The sequence below is a fragment of the Zonotrichia leucophrys genome, chromosome 26 (assembly GCF_028769735.1).
Source record: "Zonotrichia leucophrys gambelii isolate GWCS_2022_RI chromosome 26, RI_Zleu_2.0, whole genome shotgun sequence".
NCBI lineage: Eukaryota > Metazoa > Chordata > Aves > Passeriformes > Passerellidae > Zonotrichia > Zonotrichia leucophrys.
This window is the reverse complement of record NC_088195.1, coordinates 4,722,670-4,747,862: the sequence shown is the minus strand read 5'-3', so window position 1 is coordinate 4,747,862 and position 25,193 is coordinate 4,722,670. Positions and strand designations below refer to the sequence as shown.

Genomic DNA, 25,193 nt, shown 5'->3' with positions numbered 1-25,193 from the left:
TAAATCTAAAAGCAGCAGCTGTGGTGGCGAGTCCTTCCCGGCCACTGCAAGGGCTGGGCCACAGCTCCAAACCCCAGTTTAGGGGCTGCATCTTGGTTGTATTTAATCCTTTTTTTTAACACTAAAGGGGATAGGATCTCACCAGCATTTCCAGTAAACCCCATTCGATTTCAAGCAATTCATCCCACAAGTATGTGCGGGATGCCAGGAACTCTTCGGTCTTGCTTAGGAGCAGGAGCCCAGATGGGCTTTGTCTGGAATAATTCAGCTCCCAGTGGCTGGAGCTCTTTGCTCCAAATGCTAATAGAGTGAGTAATCAGAGATCTCCATCCAGTAAATTATTTATCTTATCTCTGGAACTCGGGGAGGCATCTCAGCCAGCGACTTCTGCGGAAAAAAGAAGACGGGGTGGGGGGGGTTAAAAAAACCCTAAAAAACAGCGATATTAGTCAAGAGCCCGCAGCTGGAAGGGCCACATGGCCACTTTTACTGGAAAGGGGAAAAGTTCACGCGCTGGTTGGCGCGTGATGGAGCAAGAGCGGAAGAGCGGAGCGGCGGGGTGAGCCCGGGGGACGCCGGGCACGGGGGAAGCGGCGATTCCCGGGAAAACGCAGCGCGCGAACCAGCGCCGCTGGGCGTGGCCGTGGGCGTGGCCCCGTGACCGCGCGGGGCCGCCCGGGCAGCGCTGCCCGCGCGCGCCGCCGCCGCGCCCGCTCCTCATTGGCCGCCGGGCCTAGGAGGGGCGTGGTTATGATGCGTAGCCACGCCCCGCGGGGCGTGCGGCCCCGCCCCCGGCCCCTGCGGCTCGCGGGGCCGGCAGGGGCCGCGCGCCACACGCGGCCGGGCCTCGCGCGGAGCGGCCGCTCGCGCCCGCAGCCCGCCCTGCCCTGCCCTCAGCGCCCTCACAGCCCTGCCCGGCCCCGCGCCCCGCCGCAGGTGCCGCCACCGGCCCCAACGCCGGCATGCTGCTCTCCAAAATCACCTCGCTGGCGCACCTCCGCTCCGGGACCGCCGGCGAGCTGCACCCCGCCAAGATACAGCCAGGTGAGGGACGGCCGGTGTGGGGGTGCCCGTCCCGGCTCGGGGCCGGCCGGGGCAGCGGGCGGAGCGCTGACGGGCGGGTCTCGTCCACAGGGAAGGAGAAGGAGCCGCTGGAGCAGCTGTACCGGGTGGGCCCGTTGCTGGGGAGCGGCGGCTTCGGCAGCGTTTACTCGGGGATCCGCCTCTCGGACGGCGCCCCGGTAAGTGGCGGGGCCGGCGGCGGGCGGAGCGGGAGGGGGCTCGGCGGGGCGGGCGCCGAGCTCATCCCGGCGCCGAGCTCATCCCGCCGTTCCCCTTGGCTCGCAGGTGGCGATCAAACGCGTGGCCCGGGACCGCATCTCGCAGTGGGGCGAGCTGGTGAGTGAGCGGGGCCAGCGGGAGAACCCAGCGTGACGGGCGGGGATGAGCAGAGACGCGAGGGTGGAAACCGGGACGGCGCGGGGGGAGCGGTGTGGGGTCACCGGGGGACGCGGAGCATCCCGGGCCGGGAATGCCTGGCGCCGATGGGGGCGGGCAGGGGGACACCGGGATGCCCGGCACCGGTGGGAGCGGGCAGGGAGACACCGGAGCGTCCCCCGGATCTGTGGGAGCGGGCAGGGGAACACCCGGGCTTGCCGCGGGCGGGGGTGGCTCAGCCCCGCTGATGGCAGCGTGGTGCCCCCGCAGCCCGGCGGCAGCCGCGTCCCTCTGGAGATCGTGCTCCTGAACAAGGTGGGCTCCGGCTTCCACGGCGTCATCCAGCTCCTGGACTGGTTCGAGCTCCCGGACAGCTTCGTGGTGGTGATGGAGCGTCCGGAGCCGTCTCAGGACCTCTTTGACTTCATCACGGAGCGGGGGTTCCTGCCCGAGGAGATGGCGCGGGGGCTGTTCCGCCAGGTGCTGGAGGCCGTGCGGCACTGCAACAACTGCGGCGTCCTGCACCGCGACATCAAGGACGAGAACATCCTGCTCGACCTGGCCACGGGCGAGCTCAAGCTCATCGACTTCGGCTCGGGCACCTTCCTCAAGGACACGCTCTACACGCAGTTTGACGGTGAGCCCATAGCCGGTGCACTCCCGGTGCCGGGCATTGCCGGGCCGGGCTCCGGAGGTTTCCCCGTGCCGGGGAGGGGGGGCCGGCATGAATTCTGCAGCCGCTGCCAAGTTCTGTTTGGCACGGGGAGGATGTTGTGAAACGGGAGCCGGCTCCCGGCCCTGCTGACAGCCTCCGTCACCCGGGCTGGCTCGGGCTGGGGCGGGGGAAGCCAGCGTGACAAAAACACCCTGGGGAGGGGGGAGCAGAGGGGGGGGTTTGCAAAACCCGAGCACCGGCCGGTTTAGTTTGCAGGTGCGGAAGGGCTGGGGCTGCTCCTCTCCGCTTGTTTACCTTAGTTTATAATTTAAATTTTATTTTTTTACCATTGCGCGGAGGGGGGGAAGGCGTGGTTTTTTCCCCACCCGTAGGTGGGTTTTTTCCTCGCATGTAACGGCCGGGCCTTTCCCGGGCCCTGCTGCCCTCTTCTGGCACCCGCGCCTTCCTTTTACAACCCAAAGTTTGTAAACAAGAGTCACGTGCTGGCGGGAAGGCGGGCGGGTCACGCCGGGTGCCGGGGATGCTGTGCCGAGGGCTGACGAGCTGCTGTGCCCCGCAGGAACACGCGTGTACAGCCCCCCGGAGTGGATCCGCTTCCACCGCTACCACGGCCACTCAGCCACCATCTGGTCCCTGGGTGTGCTGCTCTACAACATGGTGTGTGGGGATGTTCCCTTCGAGCAGGATGAGGATATCATCCGGGGCCAGCTCTTCTTCCGACGGCGCATCTCTCTCGGTGGGTACTGGGCTTGGGATGTGCCTGGGGGCAGCTGCAGCTCCCAGGGAGCTCTGCAGGAGGGGCACATGTGCTGCCATGCTGCTCTCCTCCCAAGCACAGGGTGGGCACAGCTCAGATGGTGGCACAAGGTGGATGTGAGCCTGCCCTGACTGATCATTGCTTGCTGCTTTCTCTCCCCAGAGTGCCAACACCTCATCAAGTGGTGCTTGTCCATGCGCCCCTCGGACAGGCCGTCCTTGGAGGATATTTTCAACCATTCTTGGCTGCAGGACATTCACCTGGAACCAGCTGAGATCACCCTGCACAGTTTGATCCAGGAGCCAGACAAGTAACAGCTCCATGCAGCTCCTGGTCATAAGAAGCAAAGAAAACCAGACTTTTTCATCCTGACCATAACACTGAGCAGGGATCCTCAGATGTTCTCAGATGGGAATGTGCACATCCTGCCCTGGAGCTGGGCTGGGGGACCTGCTCTTCCAAGTTCTGGTAGCCACCATCCAAGCCAGCTGTCCTGGACTCCATCTGAACTTTGTCTCTTCTGAGATTTTACAGTAATTTTTTTGGACTGGTTTTGGAGGCTCTCAAGTGTCATCTTGACCTGCTGAATTGGATGACCTGACTGCAAGAAAAGCTTCAGTGGGGGAAAACTGTGGGGAGGGCAGGGCCTGTGGCAAAGTGGCTGTCCCTTCTCACTGTCCCTTCTCCCTGCCCCACGCTTGTGTGCCTTCTGTTTGATCTGAGCTGTGCTGCAGGAAAGACTTGACTTTTCCTACAGTGCTGCTTTTCTGACTCGCCTGGGCCTATAGTTCCTTTTTCTTTTCAAAAAGGAAATGGGTCAGAAGATGCTTGGGAACCAAGTGGGTTATGCCTCGCCTCCTGTGCCTCCATCCCACACGGGTTTTCTGGGGTTCTTTGCTTCTCTGTGCCCTCACAAATGCACAAACAATGCAAACCAACAGCTGTAAATGTGTACATAGCTCTACAGGAGCAAAGCTTGATGTACAGTTGTGAATAGTGATAACATTTTGCCTTTTTCTCATTTCCAGTTTTTGTTTTTAATTTATTTTCATAAATTTGTTGTTTGTTTTGTTTTTTAAAGGAAGAGTTCTAGCCGCTAGGATAACTTATTTATTTATTTATAATTCATGTGGGTTTCCAACCCATGCCTTGCTTCTACAGCTGCTGACCCCCCGGTTTTCCATTCAGGTTTTCCCTTTGTTTCTGTCCTGTGTCCATCCCTGGGCCTGTTGTGTTTCCATTGGGTGTCTGGTGGAGGTGTGGGGTGGCAGCTTCTCCCCAGCTGTCTGTGTACATAGTTCTGGGTGCTGTTCTTTCCTTGCCACGTGCAGATCTCAGTTTGCAGATGAATTTGGGTTTTTTCCACGGGTGTCTTGTTGTTGGGGCTGGGGAGGGGGGTGCTGGCCCAGGCTGTCTGCACTGTCCAGTCTGTACCTGTAACCACGTGTGTAGCCAGCAGGTTTTGTTAATAGTTAATATTGTACAGGGGAATTGAGAAATCTTATTTTTTTTATGCGGTTTTAAATAAAAACAAAACACTTGCTGTGCTGGAGACATTCCTTTGTTGTGGGGTGGGATGGAGGATATGCTGGGAGTTGTGGGGCACCAGTGACCACACCATGGCTACTCCAGGGACCTTGGTTGACTCCAAAAATCCCATCCCAGCACAAACTGGGACCAGATGGATCTGGACTGCCGGATCCATCCCTCCACAGGGTGTTTCCAGCGCTGCCTGCTCCTGGCAGCTCTCCTGGGAGAGATCAAAGAGGTGCTGAGCCCTTTTCTCCCATCCATCCTCAGGCTGGTGCGGAGCATGTGCTGGAGCTGGCGAGTAAACAAACATCAAAGCTTGCTTACGAAACGCCGGATGTTGTCAGCCAAATTCAATTTGGGCAAGGCAGATCCTGTTGCTCCGGCTCTGTTGGTGTTGCATGCCGGGGGCTGGTGGCTGCAGGAAGCTGCCAGCGGGCTGTCCCCACCTCCAGCCCGGCCAACGCAGCACAGCAGAGGAAGCTGATGGGAGGATTACGAGAAGTCGGTCACTATCAGTCAGCAGCGGTCGAGTTTTTTTACCCTCTCAAACTGTCAAACCCCATTTCCAGCTCTGCGGCACTTCAGGGATGTTTGTTTGTGTGTTTTCTTATCTTGGTTTGGGTTTTTTTTTTTTTTAATTAGTTTACATGTGTTGAATTTTGGAGACTGGTTTCTGCGTGACCTGGAGCAGCTGCTGCTGCGTGCACAGGGCTGTGTCAGCTCCAGGGAAGGGGCAGATTTCTCTTTCTATAGGTGACTGCAAGTCCCCAGGCCAGATCTGACACAACAGGACCCTCCTTTCCTTGTTCCAAGGCTTTTTCCTTAATATCCCCATGTCCACTGAGCAGTCCCTTCCCCAGCAAGGCTATAGGTGACTGCAAATCCCCAGATCTGACACAACAGGACCCTCCTTTCCTTGTTCCAAGGCTTTTTCCTTAATATCCCCATGTCCACTGAGCAGTCCCTTCCCCAGCAAGGCTATAGGTGACTGCAAATCCCCAGATCTGACACAACAGGACCCTCCTTTCCTTGTTCCAAGGCTTTTTCCTTAATGTCCCCATGTCCAGTGAGCAGTCCCAGGGCTCTCCTGTCCTGCTTTCCAAGCCATGGTGCTGCTATGAGGGAATGAGGGCTCCTGGAGCCACATCCCTGCCTTGTGGAGTGACCTGCTATCATGTCTGTGTCTCTGCCTCGGTGAAGAAAGTGTTAAGTTGGTTTGTTTGTTTTGCTTTTTTATTTCTTGTTTTATTTTTTTTTTCCTATTTCACTCAGCTGCATCTTTCATCTCCTTGGGGCTGCTCGAAGCAGGAAGCAGAGCTCCAAACGCCGTCAAACTTTGGGCCTATTTTGAGATGCGGTTTAGATCTACCCTCCTCTCTCTCTTTTCCACTCAAGACCATCCAGGAAGCTGCTCTTAGACGAACACAAACATCCCCACCACACCTCCAGCTACCCCTTGGAGCCCCTCGTGTGGGCAGCGTGCCCCTGAGCACTATCACAGCCCCGCTGCAGCCCGGCCCACCCTTCCCGTAAGCGCTCGCGACTGTTGCGGTGTTTCTTAGAAAACTCTGCAGGTCCCAAGTGGAGCTGGCTGCTGATAGTCCCTCGGTTTCCGCCTGTGGCTGCTGATTTTGTCACCCCCAAGTTTGTGCTGCAGCACAGGACAGAGCCAGAGTGTCCCCAAGATCCTGCTGGCCATGGGGATTGTCCTGTCTGAGTGTTGGACTGGTGTGTGTGTGATCCCAGTGCACCCAGTGCTGAGCCAATACATGCACCAGTGTAAGTGCCACCAGATTTGTGTCCCAAGCCTCTCTGGAAAAGGATCAGTGCATGTTTGGTTCCCTGAGCACCAGCCTTCTTGAGCAGTAACACCTTCATGAGGACAAGAGCCACCAGCTTCATGTCCCAGGTCTCTGCCACAGGGGGAGAGCAAAGATGGGCAGTTGCAGCATCAGTTACCTGTTCTCCGCTCCAGGCTGCCCATCACCATTGCACTCAGGGCCTGGGGGAAAGAGGAACCCTTTTCACCCCTTGTTTTTCCTCACTGAGGGGATATTTCCTACACTTTGGGGCCATCAGATATGACAGGAGGATGAAAACACAGGAGTTACCCATTAGGAGGTGACTCAGAGGCAGCACTGCTCTCCCACCTCCCTTTCACAAATTTTTCTTGCTCCCCTGTGTCAGCAGGCAAAGCACCCACAATGCAGAAATTGGGAAAAAAACAATGAAGCAGGACCAGGAGGAGATTTCAGGCTGTTGGAACTCCAGTTCTGGGAGCACTGGAATCCCACAGATGACTGAGGTCTTTCAAAGGGTCAGCACTCATCACACCTGTGCCTTTCTGCAGACATCCATCCCCAGCTCAGGCGTTTGGTGATGCAGGAAGGACCAGCCAGGGGAGCCTGGAGGTGCAGCAAAAGGGACATTTATGTTTTACACATAATTTCTGGAATGGCAGATGAGCAACAGCCCAAACTTCTGCCAAGGCTGGAGAAAGGCAGATGAGCACCAAGGAGAAAATACCCGGGGAGCAGGGCCTGGGCTCACCACAGGGACCTGAAGAGCCAGAATCTCAGAGGTGGCACCTCACCACCTCCCTATCCTGAGGAAAACATCCAGGTGTCCCCGAGGCTCTGTCTCAAACCCTTTGGCCTTCTTGGCACAGTGAGTCACAGGAGCTATTTTTGACTCCTGCCTGAGGTCTTAGGTCGGGGTGAATTATCAGCAAACCATGTCCCAGGGCTCCAGCTCCCCGGGAATGAACCCTTGTGGAAATCAGTCTGAGCCCTTTGCCAGCAGCCTGTGTGGCAACAGCATCATCTCCATGTGGGGAAACTGAGGCACAGCGACCCAACTCGCCGGAGATCTTTTGTGGTGTAGCCTGGCCTCACCTCCTTTCCCCTGCCCTCTTTCCTCAGGCTGAGATTTGCAGCAGGGGCTCCCAGCTTTAATCCCCTGGTGTCCCCACATCCCCCGGGCTGGGGATTGAATCCTGCAGGAGCTCACACCAAAGCCCTGCCCCCTCTCAGGGTGAAACCAGGCTGAAACTTGTCCCTTCCCAGGCCCCCTGTGACACCCCCAGCCTGCTGGGACAGCCAGGGGGGGCAGGTGCTGGTTTCAGGCACCTGGAGCCCCACTCCAGAGCAGAGTCTCATGTTTTGGGGTTTGCAGTGACTCTGCCAAGAGCAGAGCTGTGCTCACCCTGCCTCCGTGACACATCGAAACTGCATCACTCAGCCTGCGAGTTGGTGGGGGTTTTAAAGAGGAAAAAACACTTATTCACCATAAAAAACCCCAAACCAACCGCAAAACCTTTCCAGCGTGTAAAGTTGAGTCAAATTTAGCAGCTTCAGCGAGAGAAACATATTTTGAAAGCTGTAATGGGAGTGTTTCTTTCATCCCTTTCCAAGCTTTTGGTCCCCTACCTCCAGGGCAATATTTTTGTGCCCTTACTCACCGGGTTTATTACAGTTAGGAGGGGGGTTAAGCAACCCCAAAAATGAAACAACATCTCCTGTTACAAACTGCAGCAGCCACTTCAGCGGCCCTCAAATACCACAGAGGCACGTGTGTGAATGCGAGGGGCGAGCGGGTGTCGGGATGGAGATCTCACCCTCTGAGAAAGCTGTGAGAGAAACAGCAGCGGCAAAATGTCACTTCAGGTCACCCCAAATTCTCCATCTCTTTCCCTGAAATGGGCAGGCAGGGCTGGGGCCCTCAGCATCAGAAGGAGCCCTAGGAGAATCTAACCAAGCGTGCAGCACGGATGTGCCATGGCAGCCCCAGGCTCGGTGCCAGGTTACTCCGTGGAGTAGATTGCTCCCTGTAGGACACCCACACTCTCAGGGTGCCCAGGTGAGTGTGCATCCCCCCCAAAGCACACAGATTTGGCTCCTTTTGGCCCAGTTTGGTTCTTGCCTTCATTAATCAACTCCTGCTTCACTTAATCAAGGTGCACCTGTGAGTGCCAAGGATTCGGATTTCACCCTCCGGGTGAGTTTCTCACCTTTGGGGAGCGAGCAGGATGTGGGCAGAGCAGACAATGAGCCCCCCACCCTCGCCAGGGTCACTCCTCTGTTGCTCTAGCAGGGTGTTTCCAAACAAAGCCTTGATAAAGCCAATAAATACGCGGAGCGGGAGAAGATGTGTGAATTGCTGCGGGAATGCGGGAGGGGAAGCTCCAGGAAACATCGGGCACTGAAACTGGGGAGGAACAGCAAATCCAGCCCAGCCTGCCCGCAGGGAGGGGACAGCAGGACCCAAAGGAGCTCTGCAATCATTCACAGATGCTAAAAGTGACTCCGGGACAGACGGACACACTGTCCGTGCTCAGCTCCCGCGCGGGATGGATCCCATTTCCCAGAGTTTGCAGCCGAGTTACGGGATGAGGGGATTTGTGATAACATTGTTGGATGTGTAATATGTGATAAATACCCCTGGGGTTTTGAACTCCGCCTGGAAGGAGCAGCATCCCCACCCAGCTCCTTCCTGGAAACTTCGCTTTCCAACCCAGCCCCTCCGGCCAGGAGGGCATTGCTCTCCCCGCAGCTGGGTACCCTCAAATATCACACTTGGGTACCCTCAAATCTGCTATTTTTGCCAGCTCTGAAGTTTCCTTTCTCTGCTTTAGCTTCAGGATGGGAAAAGGAACCGATTCTTCTGTCTCGAGTTTCATTCTCGTTCAGAATCGAAAGCTGCAGGAGATGCTGGGGTTGTTGTCAGCGAAGCAGGGCTCGCTCTGGCACCCGAATTATCCCCCGTACCCTGGAGATGGATGGAGAGGGGAAAGGCAGAAATCGCTGGCTCGGGAAAAGGCGGCAGGTGCGGAGACATCGCAACGAGCCCGTGCCGCCCTCTGCTGTCAGTCCCAGCGGCTTTGCAGAAAATCCTCTCATTTTGAATATTTCTTTCTTTTTAGTCCTCTCATTTTAAATATTTCTTCCCTTCTTTGAGTGCTTCCAGCCCTCCCGCGTCCTGAAAGGCTTCTTCTTCCCTTCACCCTCAGTTCACAAAGGTGAATTTTGTGTTCAAGAAAGGAAGGATTGCACTCAGTGCTCTGTTGTAGTCGTCGAGGTGGAGAACAGGTTTTTCTCCACTCATGGGTGGGTTTTTTCCTGGCCTTCCCTCATTTTGAATATTTCTTCCCTTTTTTTAAGTGCTCCCAGCCCTCCTGAAAGGCTTCTTCTTCCCTAGGGCTTAGTCAAAGGTGAATTTTGTGTTTAAGAAAGGACTGCACTCAGTGCTCTGGTCTAGTTGAGGTGGAGAACAGTCAAAGCTTGGGCTGGATGATCTCACAGGTCTTTTCCAGCCTAAATAATTCCGTGGTTGAATTCCTGGCTCATTCCTCCAGACCCAAAGTGCAGGTGAGGCCACTGTGCTCTGGAGGTTCCCCCTTGGCTGGGAGCAATGGGATTAATCCTCCATCCCTGCCAGGTTGCTGTTTGGCAGGAGATGGATGTTGTGAAACAGGAGCTCCTGGCTCTGCCGACAGCCTCCAGCACCTGCACTGCCCCTGCTGGGGGCTGACATGGAGCCAGTGTGACAAAAACACCTTTAAGGGCAGCAGAGGTGGCTTCAGAACCTGGGCTCTGTCTGGTTTTGTTTGCAGGCACAAAGGGCTTGGGCTTCTCCTCCCCCTTGTTTGCCCTGGCTCACAATTGGGTTTTTGAAGGATAAACACAGGTTTTCCCCACTCGTGGGTGGGTTTTTCCTGGCCTTCCCCAGGGTTGCATTGCCCTTTTCACAGCCCAGGGTTTGTCACCATGACCCAGGGGCAGGACAGAAGGCAGCAGGTCCTGCCCCAGGGCACCCCAGGGATGCCAGGCCAGGGTCTGGAGCTCCTGTGTAACCCCACAGGAATGTTGGGGTACAGCCCCCCAGAGCAGAGCCACTCCCATTGCTGTGAGAAATGGATCTGTAAAGAATTCTCAAAACTTAGAAACCTCACATAGTCTTGTACTGCAAACACTGAGGTAAGCTGTGCTGACTGAGGAAGGTCATGGAATAGAGATGACATTAATACAGCATAACTTTCTGACAAAACATGTATAATATTCGTTTAATATTTGCAAAAAGCCAAACATAAAATAGGCATTTTTCACACCTCCCAAGCAGAGGCACAGGGTGGACAGGAGCCTGCTCTGACTGACCACTGCATGCTGGTGTCTGTCCCCAGAGTGCCAACACTCAGCAAGTGGTGCTTGTCCATGTATAATAAATGAATAAATGAAATAAATAAATAAATTTTGTGTGTAATCAGAATGGGGTTTTTTATACTTTTTGTTTTTGAATCCTAGAATGGTTTGGGTGGAAAGAGAGCTTAAATTTTGTGCCATCCCCTGCCATGGCAGGGACACCTCCAGGTGTCCCCCTCCAGGGCCAGGGTAACTCCACCCTGCTCCAAGCCCCCTCCAGCCTGGCCTTGGGCACTGTCAGGGATCCAGGGGCAGCCACAGCTGCTCTGGGCACCTGTGCCAGGGCATGCCCACCCTCACAGGGAACAATTCCTTCCCAATATCCCATCCATCCCTGCCCTCTGGCAGCAGGCAGCTATTCCCTGTGTCCTGTCACTCCAGACCCTTGTCCCAAGCTCCCTCTCCTAGCGCCCCTTTATGCTCTCAGGTGCCCCCGGAGCCGTCCCTTGCGCAGATGAACACTCCCAGCCCGGCTCCATTGCAGAGGGGATTCATTTTAATCTCTTTTCCCGGGCGGTTTCCCCGTCACCGCCCCCGAGCCAAGATGGCGCCGCCGGGGGCGCTGAGGGGGCCGGGGGGCTCCGCCTGCAGCGCCCATTGCGCCCGCTGGGCGGCGCTGAGCCCTACTACGCATGCGGTCACTGCACGGGCAGCAAAACTACATCTCCCGGCATGCACCGCGAGCACAGCCTGCCCACCAGGCGGCCTGGAGATGAAAGACTCCAGTTCCCGGCATGCTCCAGGGAAGCAAACATGAACACATGACTTTGGGCTACGATACTTTTTGACCCTGCGGGGACTCCGTCCTGTCCGACAACGCGGAAGTGCCGCGAGCCCCGCGTGGGTCGCACATGGCGGCGCTCGGCCCCGGACAGCCCCGGGCGATCGGGCCCTGACTCCGCTCCCGGCCCTCCCTCTCTCCCGGTGAGCCCGTCCCACCCTGCCCCCGGCCCTTCTCCCTCGCTGCAATGGCGGCCCGGCGCTGTTGGGCCGTTCCGCTGCTGCCTTGGCTCACGGCGGGCCCGGTACCGGCAGCACCGGCCCGTCCATCATCAGCCATCCCCTCCTGCCTGCGGCCTCTCTGCGTTATTGTCCTGCATTTTAGAGCATTTTAATTTTATTTATTTTTATTTATTGTATTTGTTTGTATTTTTAGTTTATTTACTTTAATAACATACACAAAGCTTTGCTTTTATTTCCTCACAAACCCCATTTTGTGAACAACTCTGTTATTTCCACAGGACCGCAGTGTGTGCTTAAATGACTCCTTAAGGATTTGTCTGCAGTTATAGAAATGAGAACTTCACACGTTGCTGCATTTGTTTGGTATTTGTTTTTTTCCTTCTGCACAAAATTGTTTGTTGAAAAGTTTTTAATGTGTAACTGAGCAGCAGAGCAGCTTCCAGGGAGCCCTGCAGCATTCCCGGGTAGGGGATTTTCTACACAAAAAAAACCTGGAAAGCCAGGAGGGTGAGATTTCCAAAGGGTTAGGATGCTTTCCAGCCAGGTTTCCAGAGCATCCCTGTGACAGGAAAAGTGGATTTGTCTTTACAAACCACCTGTGGGTCTGCTGGTAGATAAAACCAGCACTGGGAGATAAAAGAAACCATGGGAAGGATTCCACTGATTGATAAATGGAAAAAGATATTTGCCTTTACAAATAAACTGTAGGTTTGCTGATAAATGAAATTAAACATTGGAAGAGGAAAGAAACAATGGGGGAAAACCTTAAATTCCATAAGAATTAAAAATGAAAAAGGAGGGTTGTACATTTGAGGGGAATCTTTGGTATCAGGTGTTTTGGGAAGTCTGTGCCTCTAAAGTACCTCCGAAATGGGGAAAGAAAGAGGGAAATTGGGATTAAAAGGAGGCTGTGTCCTCCAAAAATGTAAGAAATTCCAGGGGAATGCCCCATGGCCTCTGCCTTTATTCGAATAAAGTAAAAATAGACTCCTCTGTCTCCTTTTTGCACATAAACCTCTGGTGTTTGTGGTAACACATCCGAGTAAAGAGCCTGAGCAGGAGGTGGAAATAGCGCAGATCGGGGCAAACGAGGGCTAAGAAACGCCAAAAACGGAGAAAAAGAGAAAAAAAAAGCTCAGAAGGGCTCTGTGGGCTCGGGGCTGCGGCACCGCCGGCAACCACCAGGGGGAGACAGAGAGCGGCCCCGCCGCACTGAGGGACGGGGCGACAACGAGAAACAAAGAGGGATAATGAGGGATAACGAGGGATGCCGGGGACAAAGCGGGACACCGGGGGACAACCGTGGTGGCCCCGCGTCCCTCCCGGGCCGCCGGGACACGGCGGGGCCCGGCCGAGCGCTCCGAGGCTCCGCGGGGCAGCGGCGGCGCTGCAGTACCGGCCGTGACCGCGGGAGGGCGCGCGGGGGCCGGGCCGGGGCTGCCGGCGCTCGACTTCGGAACGAGCAAAAACTGATTTTAAATGTTCGGAACCAAAAAAAAACCCTGATCTTAAATATTCTGACACAAAAAACTCTGATTTTAAATGTTCGGAACAAAAAACCTCTGATTTTAAATGTTCTGGCACCAGAAACTCTGATTTTAAATGTTCTGAATCAAAACCTCTGATTTTAAATGTTCTGAACCAAATACTCTGATTTTAACTATTCCGACACCAGAAACTTTGATTTTAAATATCTGGAACAAAAAACTCTGATTTTAAATATTCCGACACCAGAAACTCTGATTTTAAATGTTCTGAATCAAAAACTCTGATTTTAAATGGTCCAACACCAGAAACTCTGATTTTAAATGTTCCGACACCAAAAACTCTGATTTTAAATGTTCTGAATCAAAAACTCTGATTTTAACTATTCCGACACCAGAAACTCTGATTTTAAATGTTCCGACACCAAAAACTCTGATTTTAAACGTTCGGAACAAAAAACTCTGATTTTAAATGTTCTGAATCAAAAACTCTGATTTTAACTATTCCGACACCAGAAACTCTGATTTTAAATATCTGGAACAAAAAACTCTGATTTTAAATATTCCGACACCAGAAACTCTGATTTTAAATGTTCTGAATCAAAAACTCTGATTTTAAATGGTCCAACACCAGAAACTCTGATTTTAAATGTTCCGACACCAAAAACTCTGATTTTAAATGTTCTGAACCAAATACTCTGATTTTAAATATTCCGACACCAGAAACTCTGATTTTAAATGTTCTGAATCAAAAACTCTGATTTTAAATGTTCGGAACAAAAACCTCTGATTTTAAATGTTCTGAACCAAATACTCTGATTTTAACTATTCCGACACCAGAAACTCTGATTTTAAATATCTGGAACAAAAAACCTCTGATTTTCAATATTCTGACAGAAAAGACTCTGATTTTAAGTGTTCTGAACCACAAACTCTTGATTTTAAATCTTCTGACACAAAAACTCTGATTTTAAATGATTGGAACCAAAAACTCTGATTTTAAATATTCTGACAGCAAAAACCCCAATTTTAAATCTTCCGAACCAAAACCTCTGAATTTAAAATATTCTAACACCTAAAACTCTGATTTTAAATCTTCCGATAGCAAAAACTGATTTTAAACCTCAACTAAAAACTCTCATTTTTAACCTTCTGACACCAGAAACTCTGATTTTTTGCAGGAAAAGCTCAGAAGGACCAACCTGGCTCCATCCCAAAGCAGGTCCCACCTCAGAGCTCTGTGCTTGTCCAGGGTGGGATCTCCTCTGCTGAGAGATTCTCTCCTTTCCATTTTTCATGGATATTGGCACCAACTGTGTGCAGGATGAGAGCCAGATGGACATTTCTTTAATTAAATCAAAAAATACAGTCTGAGAAACGTAATTAAATTAAAAATACACGCTTCCAGGTGGAAGGCAGCCTTTCTCTTGAGGAGACAAGGCACAGAAAGTTCTGACATCTCAGTGGTAGGAGATTCTTTTTCATTCTTTTTTAGGAGATTCATCTTAGTGTTAGGAAGTGTTTTCATTACAAAGAAGCTTTTCCTTTTGTTGCTGACACGAAGTTGTGGAGGAAGAAATGAGGAGTTTGGAGGGTTTGTGCCACACCACACTGACTTTGGTCACTCTCTATAAATATTTCTTCCACCACTCTGCCCATCTCACAGGGTTACTGTGACATCAGTTCTGGCCAGATTTTGTGAAAAATCTGCAATAAAATTGGTGAAGAGAGGAAATACATTAAGCAAGGTCTAAATACACAGATTATACACAAAATAAAAGAGATTTCCTAACAGAGTTGAGTGTTGTGGTGGACATCCAGGGCTGTATCAAACAATGCATTTTGAATTTGCTGTCAGTTGTAGAGGAGGCTCTGCATCTTTTCCTTTGTGTTTGATTGGAGCTTGGTGGGGTTTTGATGTTTTTTACATGGTGTGATATTTTTTTAATAATGTTTCTTGCTTGCATCATCTTCCGTGCTTAGGAAATTCACCATAAACATTTGGGGTTTTCTTGTAACACAAACCCTTTTCTTCTTCTTAAGGAATAATGAGCATAAGGAAATCATCACCAGGGGCTTGGGCTGAGTGAACTCAAACCCACTGCACCCACACCCTTCCCAAAAAGCCACTCCTGCACTGAAATCCACCTCGTGCTCCATCTGAGGTTCTTCCTCCCCTCTCCTTCCACGCTGGTCCCAGCTGGAGCAGCCCAGCCCCACCTGCCCTGCCCAGGGCTCTCCCTTCCCTGCAGCACCACCAACACCCACTGGTCCATACTGGGAAGGACCAGAAAGGGCAGAAGGAAAAGCTGGGGAGGAAGAAATGGCCCACCCAGGCTGGCCCGAGGCGCTGCTGGGTGGTCTCAGGCTCCCTTTCCCCAGCACCTCTGCTGGGTCATTCTCTGTGGGTGGGAAAGAGAGATCCTGGTCATGAAGAGGAATGTGTTATCCACAGCCCTGATCCAAGGAAAAGCTGAGCCCAGGCTCAGTTCTGAGTGTTTTGTGCTTCCTGACCTAAAGGGGATCAAACAAACTCTGGTGTGTGTTGGATTGTTGGGATGTGGCTGCTGAAGGAGGAAGGGCAATACTGGGAGATAGGAAAAGGGCTTCTGGCCTCAGAGGCCAAGTCCTCAAGTTTTCCTTCAAAATCATTGAGGTTTTTACAATTTCAAAGCTTTCTGTGGGTGAGTAACCACCACAAAGCCTGGAGGTGCTGCCCTGCCCCGTTCCAGGCTCCTGTGTCTGGGCTCCCACTCTTACCTGGCTCTGCAGAACCTCAGAAATGGGGAACTCTGGAATGCTTTGGGGTGGAAGGGACCTCAAAGCCCATCCAGTGCCACCCCTGCCATGGCAGGGACACCTTCACTGTCCCAGGTGCTCCAAGCCCTGTCCAGTGTGGCCTTGGGCACTGCCAGGGATGGGGCAGCCACAGCTGCTCAGGGAATTCCACCCCAGCTCCTCCCCACCCTCTCAAGGAACAATTCCTAATTCCCAAAATCCCATCTAAACCTCCTCTCCTTTCCTTTCAAACCATTCCCCACCATCCCATCCATCCCTGCCCATGAGGATTGATTTCCTCATGGCTTCCTCCAACAACTTAGAAATTTCCTGAGAGGTTTGAGTGTGGGATGACCCAAAGCTGAACCAGAGCACAGAGAGAGCCCCGGGCAGCGAGGGAGGGATTGCAAACCTTCCTTGGGGGTCAGAGTCCCTGAGCTGTGATTTTCAGCAGTTCAGCATTCACTCCGGCAGCCCCCAAAATGCTGAACATGGAGAGTGAATCTACAGTGGGCACCAAACCACGGGGCACAACCAGAGCAGGAGATCAGTCAGGAACTCCTGGCAAAGCCAAAAACCACTAAAATTGGGTGAAAACCTGGAAATGCTGTTATCAGTTGTTTTACAGCTACTTTGAGGTGATTTTTTGGGGGAAGACAAGGCAGAATAGTACATCCTGGCTGCAAAATGGGATTTATGAGAAGTTTTTTGCACTAAAACCACATTTAATGTGTTAATTCCAAAAATGCCCTCTCCTCAATTAAAGCATTGAGTGGAGCTTCCTATGATGAGGAAAAAAGGGGCCAAAAAAGTCTTGAATGGCATGTGAGGTAATATTAAAGCAATTAAAAGGTTAATTTAGCATCCAGAATGAGCAGGTTGGGTGCCAAAGCAGGACAGGGAGTGACTGAGAGTTCTTGTGGGGCAGAACTGGGATGCTGCAACATCTGAGGCAGAAAAGATTTCACAGTGAATATTCCTCAATGTGCTGTGGAGGGAAAGCTGATGAGAACAACAAGGGGAGCAAAAACCCAACCAACACAGCAGCTTTTGTGATCCTGTGTAGCTGACACTTTCAAAATGAAGCTGAAATGAAAAATAAATATAAAATAAAGAATTGAAAATATAGAATATAAAAATGAAATAAAATAAAATATAATAATGAAAAAATAAACTATAAATAGTTTTAATAAAAATTAAAAAAATATAAATAAAATATATTTTATAATATATTATTGTATATATATTATATTATGTATATTATATATCATATACATATATTGTATATATATTATATATATTATAATGTATAATATATATTATAATGTATAATAATATAAATAAAATAAATTTTAATAAAAATTGAAATAATATAAACATAAAATAATATAAGCATAAAATAATATATAAAAATGAAATTAAATTAGATAGAAAAATGAAAATAAAATATGAATACAATAGAAAAATAAAACAATATAAAAATAAACAAAATATAAAAATGAAATAAAAGAAAATTTTATAATAAAATTCAATAAAATAGAAATAAATCAATAAAATAGAAAATCAATAAAATATAAAAATAATATAAAAATAAAAATGAAATAAAAGAAAATATAAAAATGAAAATAAATATATATAGAATATAAAAATAAAATAATATAAAAACAATAAAATAAAATATAAAAATTAAAATAACATAGAAATAAAAACAAAAATAAAATAATATAAAATATATAAATGGAAATAAAAATATAAATAAATATAAAAATAAAATAGTAAAAACAAAAGAAAATATAGAAATGAAAAAGCCTTTACCTTTGCAATAGGTGCTATCCCAAAGTGAACCTGACAGAGAGCCAGTGAGGATTTTTGATTTCTGCTGGGTCACAGATTCATGCTCTGTGCAGCCCCGGCTCGGGGCAGTCGGACAGAGCCCAGGCACAAACCCCACATTGTGCCCAGCGTGAGGCCAGGGCTGGGCCCTGACCCCGGCACTCATCTGATGGAGCACAGAGAATTCAGGCCCAGCCAGGGGTTTGCTGATGCTCCTTTCCCCCCAAACAATTCCCTCATTTTTCACCCAGCAGCCCCATCCAGCCTCAAGAGCCAAACTCGAGAGGCATTTCTGCCTGCTGGGGTTTTGCAGGGGTTACTTTGACTGCTGATAAAGCCTTTAGTGTTATTCAGTCCCATTAAATGGATTGAACAGAGAGCATTAATCTGGGCAAATTACTCCCAACCATTAGAAAACCACGGCTGTGGCAAAGTCAGACAATGGTTTCCATTAGAGAATAGAAAATTAATGCCATAGATAACCTCCTTTCTCCTAGACCCTACAGCTCAAGGAAGCTTTTTGTTCTGCTGTGATACAATTTAGAAAATATTTCCTAGATCTCTGGCAGAAAAGATGATTTGTTTTCCCTGCTCAGTTGCTGTGAGGGGCTGGCATGATGGGTGAAAAAACTTTTATTTTGGAGAGTCCTGAACTCCAGTGAGGGGAGAAGGTGTGGGGAGCAAAGAGAAATGTAGAATTCTTTTATTTGTTTTGTTGAAGTGCCACTGGAAGTTAAACCAGGCTGGTTTCACTGTCCTGCTGTGCATTTCCAAACTCTCTTTGCCATCTGCAGCAACATCTGGGCAGGAGAGAGGTGTGGGAGAAATTATTAATTCTGCAGTTAGGCTGGAGATAATCAGAAATAGGAGATGTTTCCTCAGGTCTAAAGCTCCTCTTGTGCCCTGAACTCTCTCTTTTGAGATTCTTCTCCCATATTTCAGCCATCCAACAATCTGCTTCCACCCAAACTCTGTTTTTCCACCTATTCTTGTGTTCTCATCATTCATGGATCCTGACACCTGCTGCTTCCAGCGCTTCCCTCTTCTTTTCAATGGAAAAGTCTTTGTATTTTGCTAGAAATAGCTCCCTTATCTCCTAAAAATATCATAAAAATATGTGTTTCAGAGACACACAACCATTGCTTAGACAGCCCTTCCTTTAGTGAATTTGTAAATGAGTTTTCATTTCAATAATATATCATCAAAAGGTTCTTTTTTTCCACCCCCAGACTGAAATCACAGTGCAGGAGAAAGTTATATATTAAAAAAAGCCTCTTATCACTGTGTTTATTTTCTCTAGGACCCATATTCACAGGAAATTAAACATCTGAGCACATCAGTGTAGACTGAAAACAGCCACCCATGTTATTTATCTTATTATCAAGAAATGTTTTTCAAAAAATTTTAGAGGAAAATTTACTGAAGCCCCTTGAGTAAGTGTTTCTGTCCCTGAGGTTCTCTGAATTTCCAAGGACAGACTTGAGCAGTTAAATGCACTTTGTGTGCAGCACAATTATCTCAAGCATCCAAAAGGACACTGAAAAATCCTCCAAACTTACACAGAATATCAGATAATCTTTAAATCTCAAGCATCCAAAAGGAGACTGAAAAGTCCTCAAATATTATACAGAATATCAAAATAATCTTTAAGTCTCAAGCATCCAAAAGGACACTCAAAGTCCTCAAATCTTACACAGAATAATCTTTAAATCTCAAGCATCCAAAAGGAGACTGAAAAGTCCTCAAATCTTACACAGAATATCAGAATAATCTTTACAAATATTATGAATAAACATTATAAATAACACTTATAAATCATTCTTGGTGGGACACACGTGGAGGAAAAATCTAGAGGTTTTATCCAAGTGCTTTGCATCTCTCAGCTCCATCCTCAGAATATTCAGAATATTCCTGTGCTGGCAGCCTGAGGAGCAAACTCCATGTTTTTCATTGTGATCATCCAAATCCTCGTGCTGAGTGTTGAAGAGCAAGACAAAGCCTTCATTGAGGCAGACAGGGAGAGAGCCTCATTCATGAGGGCAGGGAGAAGGAGTCAGGAGGGTAAAATGACATTTTGCAGGCCTGTGGACGGCCCTGAATGGTGGCACGGGAGCAGAGCCTCAGTTTCTCTATCAAAACTGACCTCAAATCTTCTATCAGACCCTCAATTCCTCTATCAAAAACAGACCCTCAATTCTATCAGAATAAACCCTCAAATCCTCTATCAGAGCACACCCTTAGTTCCTCTGTCAACTTCTTCATTTTCTGTAATGAACACAAGAAGAGAATTTGCATTGTATTTTTTCCTTCCAATCTCTTGATTAAATTCTTCTCAGCCAAACTTGGTTGAGCTTCCAGCTGAGCTGTAGAAGTTGAATTTCTCCTCTGGAGCCAGTCTGGGAGAGCTGGGGGTGCCCAACTGGGTTATGGTGTAAAAAAAAGGAATTTCAAAAAAAGGAATTGTTCCCAAATACACACCTGCACTGGAGCAGGGATCCTCACTGCTAAGCCTTGCAATAAACCTTGCTGAGTTTCATAAGAGATACAAGGAATTTCCTCTACAAGCTCACTGTAATTAATAAACTTCCCATTGGTTTCTATTTTTCAATCTAATATGTTTGTAAGAGGTGTTTAAATTCCCCCGTTATTTCTGTGGCAGTAACTCCATGTAGTTTTTTTGAGCTGTTAAATAAAAAAAAAACAACCAAAAACCCCTCAACAACCCCAAATCTCTTGTTTCTTGCTGTAAATGATGACATTATGCTGAACTGGCACTGATGAAAACCAGGATCACAGGTACTGAATGAGATTTGGCTCTGACATATTTATGAAACACTGCAGCTAAACTGCTTCATGTGGGGTTCATTTCAGTCAGTGCTAGACTTACAAAGCAATGGGATTTTGGGAATTTGTGTTACTGGGAGGGTGCACTGGTAAACTGGTCTGTGTCCTTTGTTAACTGCACCTGTAAACTCATATTTATTCAGGATTTCCTGTAGGGAATGATGACAAAGAGGAAATGTCACTGGCAGAATAAAGCTTGAGCACTGCAATGCAAGCGTTGCTGTTTTCATTGGTGAAAAATACACATTTAAATTGCACCTAGCTCAGAATACAAACATCAGCATGCTGCTTAATCCCAAATTATTGATCGAATTGAAGCAAACTGGGGGTTTTGAGGAGGTCAGCCTGGCTGCAGCAGACAGCAAACCCAAAGCTAAATTGCTTTTTCCACTCAACTGATCCCAGCACAGCCCATGGACACAGCAAGCGCAGAGTTTGTTTAAAGTGGGTGTTTGTTTGTAAAGCAGTGGGAAAAAGCCACGAGCTGCCTCAGATATTTAAGATCACAGTGAAAAGACAGCTTAATTAGCCCCAAATTGTGATGAACTTACAGTCTATTAATTCATACAATGGACACAGGATATCACAGGAGCATCAGCACAGGCTCTGGAAAAACTCATCTCTCACGGTGACCTGCTTTGATAGTTATTTTTGGCAAGTCACACCCAATCCATAGATGACAATAGTGAATTGACTCATGGATTATAACTAAAAATGGGGTTTGGCAGCTTTGCATCAGCAGGTTTTTGTGTTTAAAGCTTGGTAAAGGCTTGTTTAATATCAATTTTTAAAAATGGATAAAATTGATAAATTTAAAATGGTTTTGATATTTCATATCAAAAGAGTTTGATATTTAAAATTTGATAAAATTGATAAAATTTGAATATTTTTAATTTAATATCAAAATATTTTATATTTATAATTTGATAAAATTGATAAAATTTAAATATTTTTAATATGTAATATCAAAGCAGGTTGATATTTTAAATTTTGTTAAATTGATAAAATTGGAATATTTTTATAGTCAATATCATTTTTTTATATTTAGATTTTGATAAAATTGATAAAATTTAAATATTTTAAATATTTTATAAAATTGATTAAAATTTAAATATTTTAATCAAAATATTTAACTAGCTTTCTTGTTGGATCCCCAGTGGATGAGGAACTTCCCAGGTTTTATTTGCAGCCCCTGCCCTGGCAGCAGCCCCTGGCAGGAGTGTGGGGATCAATACAAACCCTGCCCCTGGCTGTCGGTTCCATGAGCTGCTCCATGCTCTGAGCAAGGCACAAACCACGGAGAGGCTGGAAAAGCACCCTGGGATGGATGGATGGATGGATGGATGGATGGATGGATGGATGGATGGTGGATGGATGGATGGATGGATGGATGATGGATGGATGGATGGATGGATGGATGGATGGATGGATGGATGATGGATGGATGGATGGATGGATGGATGGATAGAAGGATGGATGGATGGATGGATGGATGGATGGATGGATGGATGGATGGATGGATGGATGGATGGATGGATGGTGGATGGATGGATGGATGGATGATGGATGGATGATGGATGGATGGATGGATGGATGGATGGATGGATGGATGATGGATGGATGGATGATGGATGGATGGATGGATGGATGGATGGATGGATGGATGATGATGGATGGATGGATGGATGGATGGATGGATGGATGGATGGATGGATGGATGGATGGATGGATGGGTGGATGGATGGATGGATGGATGGATGGATGGATGGATGGATGGAAGGGCGGAAATGAGCAGAGCAAGAGGAGGAACCTTCCTGTTGGATATAAATCCATGTTTGTGACCCTTTGTGCAGCCAGAGCTCAGCAGAGGGATGGACACAGATGAGGCAATGCTGGGAGAGCTGGGGTGTCCCGGAGAGAGTGGATATGGCATGATAGATGGATGGATGGATGGTGATGGGATGATGTGGTGATGGATGATGGATGTGATGATGTGGTGATGATGGATGGGAGGATGGATGGATGGATGGTGAGATGATGGAATGGGGGAGGAGGGAGGGGGGGGAGGTGATGGAGGGTGATGTGTGTGAGATGTAGATAAGGGAAATGACGAGCAAGAGAGAACTTCTTTGTAAAATTCTGTTTTGCCCTGTGCACAGAGTCAAAGATGACAAGATGAGAATGTGAGACTGGGTGTCCGAAAAGGCCCAGAGAATGAGAGTGTTTTCTGCAGTGCTTTCTTTAGTTATTGTTTTGCACTGGGTGTTTGGTGAGAACTCAGAGCCCTTGCAGGGCCTGAAGGGGCTCCAGGAGAGCAGGAGGAGGATTTGGGACAAGGGATGGAGGGACAGGACACAGGGAATGGCTCCCACTGGCAGAGGGCAGGGATGGATGGGATATCGAGAATTAGGAATTGTTCCCTGGCAGGGTGGGGAGGGGCTGGGATGGAATTCCCAGAGCAGCTGTGGCTGCCCCTGATCCCTGGCAGTGCCCAAGGCCAGGCTGGACAGGGCTTGGAGCACCTGGGATAGTGAAGGTGTCCCTGCCATGGCAGGGGTGGCACTGGATGGATTTTGAGGTCCCTTCCACCCCAAAGCATTCCAAGGTTCCCCATTTCTGAGGTTCTGCAGAGCCAGGTAAGAGTGGGAGCCCAGGCACACAAACCTGCCATGGCAGGGGTGGAACAGGATGAGCTTTGAGGTCCCTTCCACCCCAAACCATCCCAGGATCCCAGGATGTTAAACACCCCTCTCTGACCACAGTCCCACAAACCCCAGCCCTTCCTTGCTCCCTGCTCCCAGCCAGATCCTCCCCAGCCCAGAATTCTCCTCACCACACTTTGCCCATAACTCACCCAGCACCTTCTCCAGCTGCTGGTGGAGCTCCTGCAGCTGCTCTCCACAACCCACCCTCCCAGCCACACTTTCCTGCAGGAAGGCCAAGTGTCTCCCACAAACCTCCAGTTTTCCAGGCCAAAACCAGCATGGCTGTGGGAGAACAGCAGCATTTTAAGAGTACTTTTCAAATAAATCCATTTTTCAGAGTCTTTCCTCAAGAGAGGAGCACAAGATCTGCTGTGCCCAAGTCCTCACTATGTTAATAAGGTCAAAAATAAAGCTCAGGGAGCTTTAATACTGAATTATGAGCAAAATCCATAAGAGGCCTTAGAACACACAGTAAAAGCACAAATATAAAAATATATATTAAATGTATAATATTATGTATTAAATACATAAGTATATATATGTATATTATGTGTGTATATATATGTATAGACATATGTGTACATATATTTATGTATGTATGTATATATATATATTTATATATATACAACCCAGCCTTAGGGGCTTCAAAAAACTGTTAAAATCCATAAGAGGCCTTAGAACATACAGTAAAAATACAAATATAAAAATAAAAAATGTATATTTATGTATAATAATATGTATTAAATACATAGGTATATAACATATATACCTCAGCCTCAAGGGCTTCAAAAATCTGTTAAAAGCCATAACAGGCCTTAGAACACACAGAAAAAATACAAATATTTAAAAATTAATATATGTGTGTGTGTATGTGTAAATAAATTTTAAAAATATATATGTATTTATATGTGTATATGTATATATATGTGTGTATATATATATATATATATACATACAAACCCCAGCCTCAGGGACTTCAAAAAACCTGTTAAAATCCGTAAGAGGCCTTAGAACACACAAATACAAATAAAAATACAAATATACAAGTAAAAATACAAATATAAAAATATTAAAATATAAATTATTATATATATTCAATGTATAATAGTATCTATTAAATACATAGATATATATATACACACCCCAGCTTCAGGGACTTCAAAAAACCTGTTAAAATCCATAAGAGGCCTTAGAACACACAGTAAAAATACAACCATAAAAGATATATTTAATGTTTAATATTATGCCTTAAATACATAGGTATATATACGTGTGTGTGTGTATGTAAAGATATATATATGTATATATATGTGTATATATATATACACACACCAGCCTCAGGAGCTTCAAAAACATGTTAAAATCCATAAGAGGCCTTAGAACATACAGTAAAAATGCAATATAAAAATATAAAAATATATTTAATGTATAACAATATGTATTAAATATTGTTTATATATATAATATATATATATATATATAAATAAATAAATAGATAATATATATATATATATAGTTTATGTATATATATACACCCCAGCATCAGGGGCTTCAAAAAACCTGTTAAAATCCATAAGAGGCCTTAGAACACACAGTAAAAATCCCCATGAAAGGAGCAGGGGCAGATCAGTGCCCAAGGAAGGAACGCTGCTGTTCCAAGGGCCCTTTTCCTTTAACTGCTGCTCCCCAGCCTGGCCCGAGTCAGCAGGGCAGAATTCTCTGTGCCTTATATGGCTTGTTCTGAAATTATTTTTTTTTTTTTTTAATGACTCCACGGATTTTTTTTCATTCTCTAATCACACAAAAAAACTTGTTCACATAATTGTCTTCATTAAGTGAAATCATCAGGGCGCGTGAGAAACATCCTGGGCCTGGCTCTGCCGTGGAAAACCTTCCCATGGAATCCTCACCGAGTGAATTTGTATTTTTTGAATCCTCACCAAGTGAATTTGTATTTTATTTAAATTTCATTTCCTATCCCAGGGG

General features: G+C 47.7%; 1 protein-coding gene across 1 annotated transcript; it reads left to right on the top strand.

The window, feature by feature from the left end:
- The first annotated feature begins 829 nt into the window (after positions 1-829).
- PIM1 (Pim-1 proto-oncogene, serine/threonine kinase) lies at positions 830-4,413 on the top strand. The gene is made up of 6 exons (XM_064732929.1): positions 830-1,044; positions 1,135-1,241; positions 1,348-1,398; positions 1,708-2,074; positions 2,673-2,849; positions 3,033-4,413. The coding sequence occupies exons 1-6, from the start codon at positions 963-965 to the stop codon at positions 3,182-3,184; spliced, it is 936 nt and encodes a 311-aa protein (XP_064588999.1). The 5' UTR covers positions 830-962; the 3' UTR covers positions 3,185-4,413.
- The last annotated feature ends 20,780 nt before the right edge of the window (positions 4,414-25,193 follow it).

Bases quoted from the DNA above. Each gene is read 5' to 3' on its own strand.
- PIM1 (XM_064732929.1), top strand. From the start codon at position 963: ATGCTGCTCTCCAAAATCACCTCGCTGGCGCACCTCCGCTCCGGGACC. The intron at 1,045-1,134 runs GTGAGGGACGGC...TCTCGTCCACAG, and splicing joins CCCCGCCAAGATACAGCCAG to GGAAGGAGAAGGAGCCGCTG. The intron at 2,075-2,672 runs GTGAGCCCATAG...TGTGCCCCGCAG, and splicing joins GCTCTACACGCAGTTTGACG to GAACACGCGTGTACAGCCCC.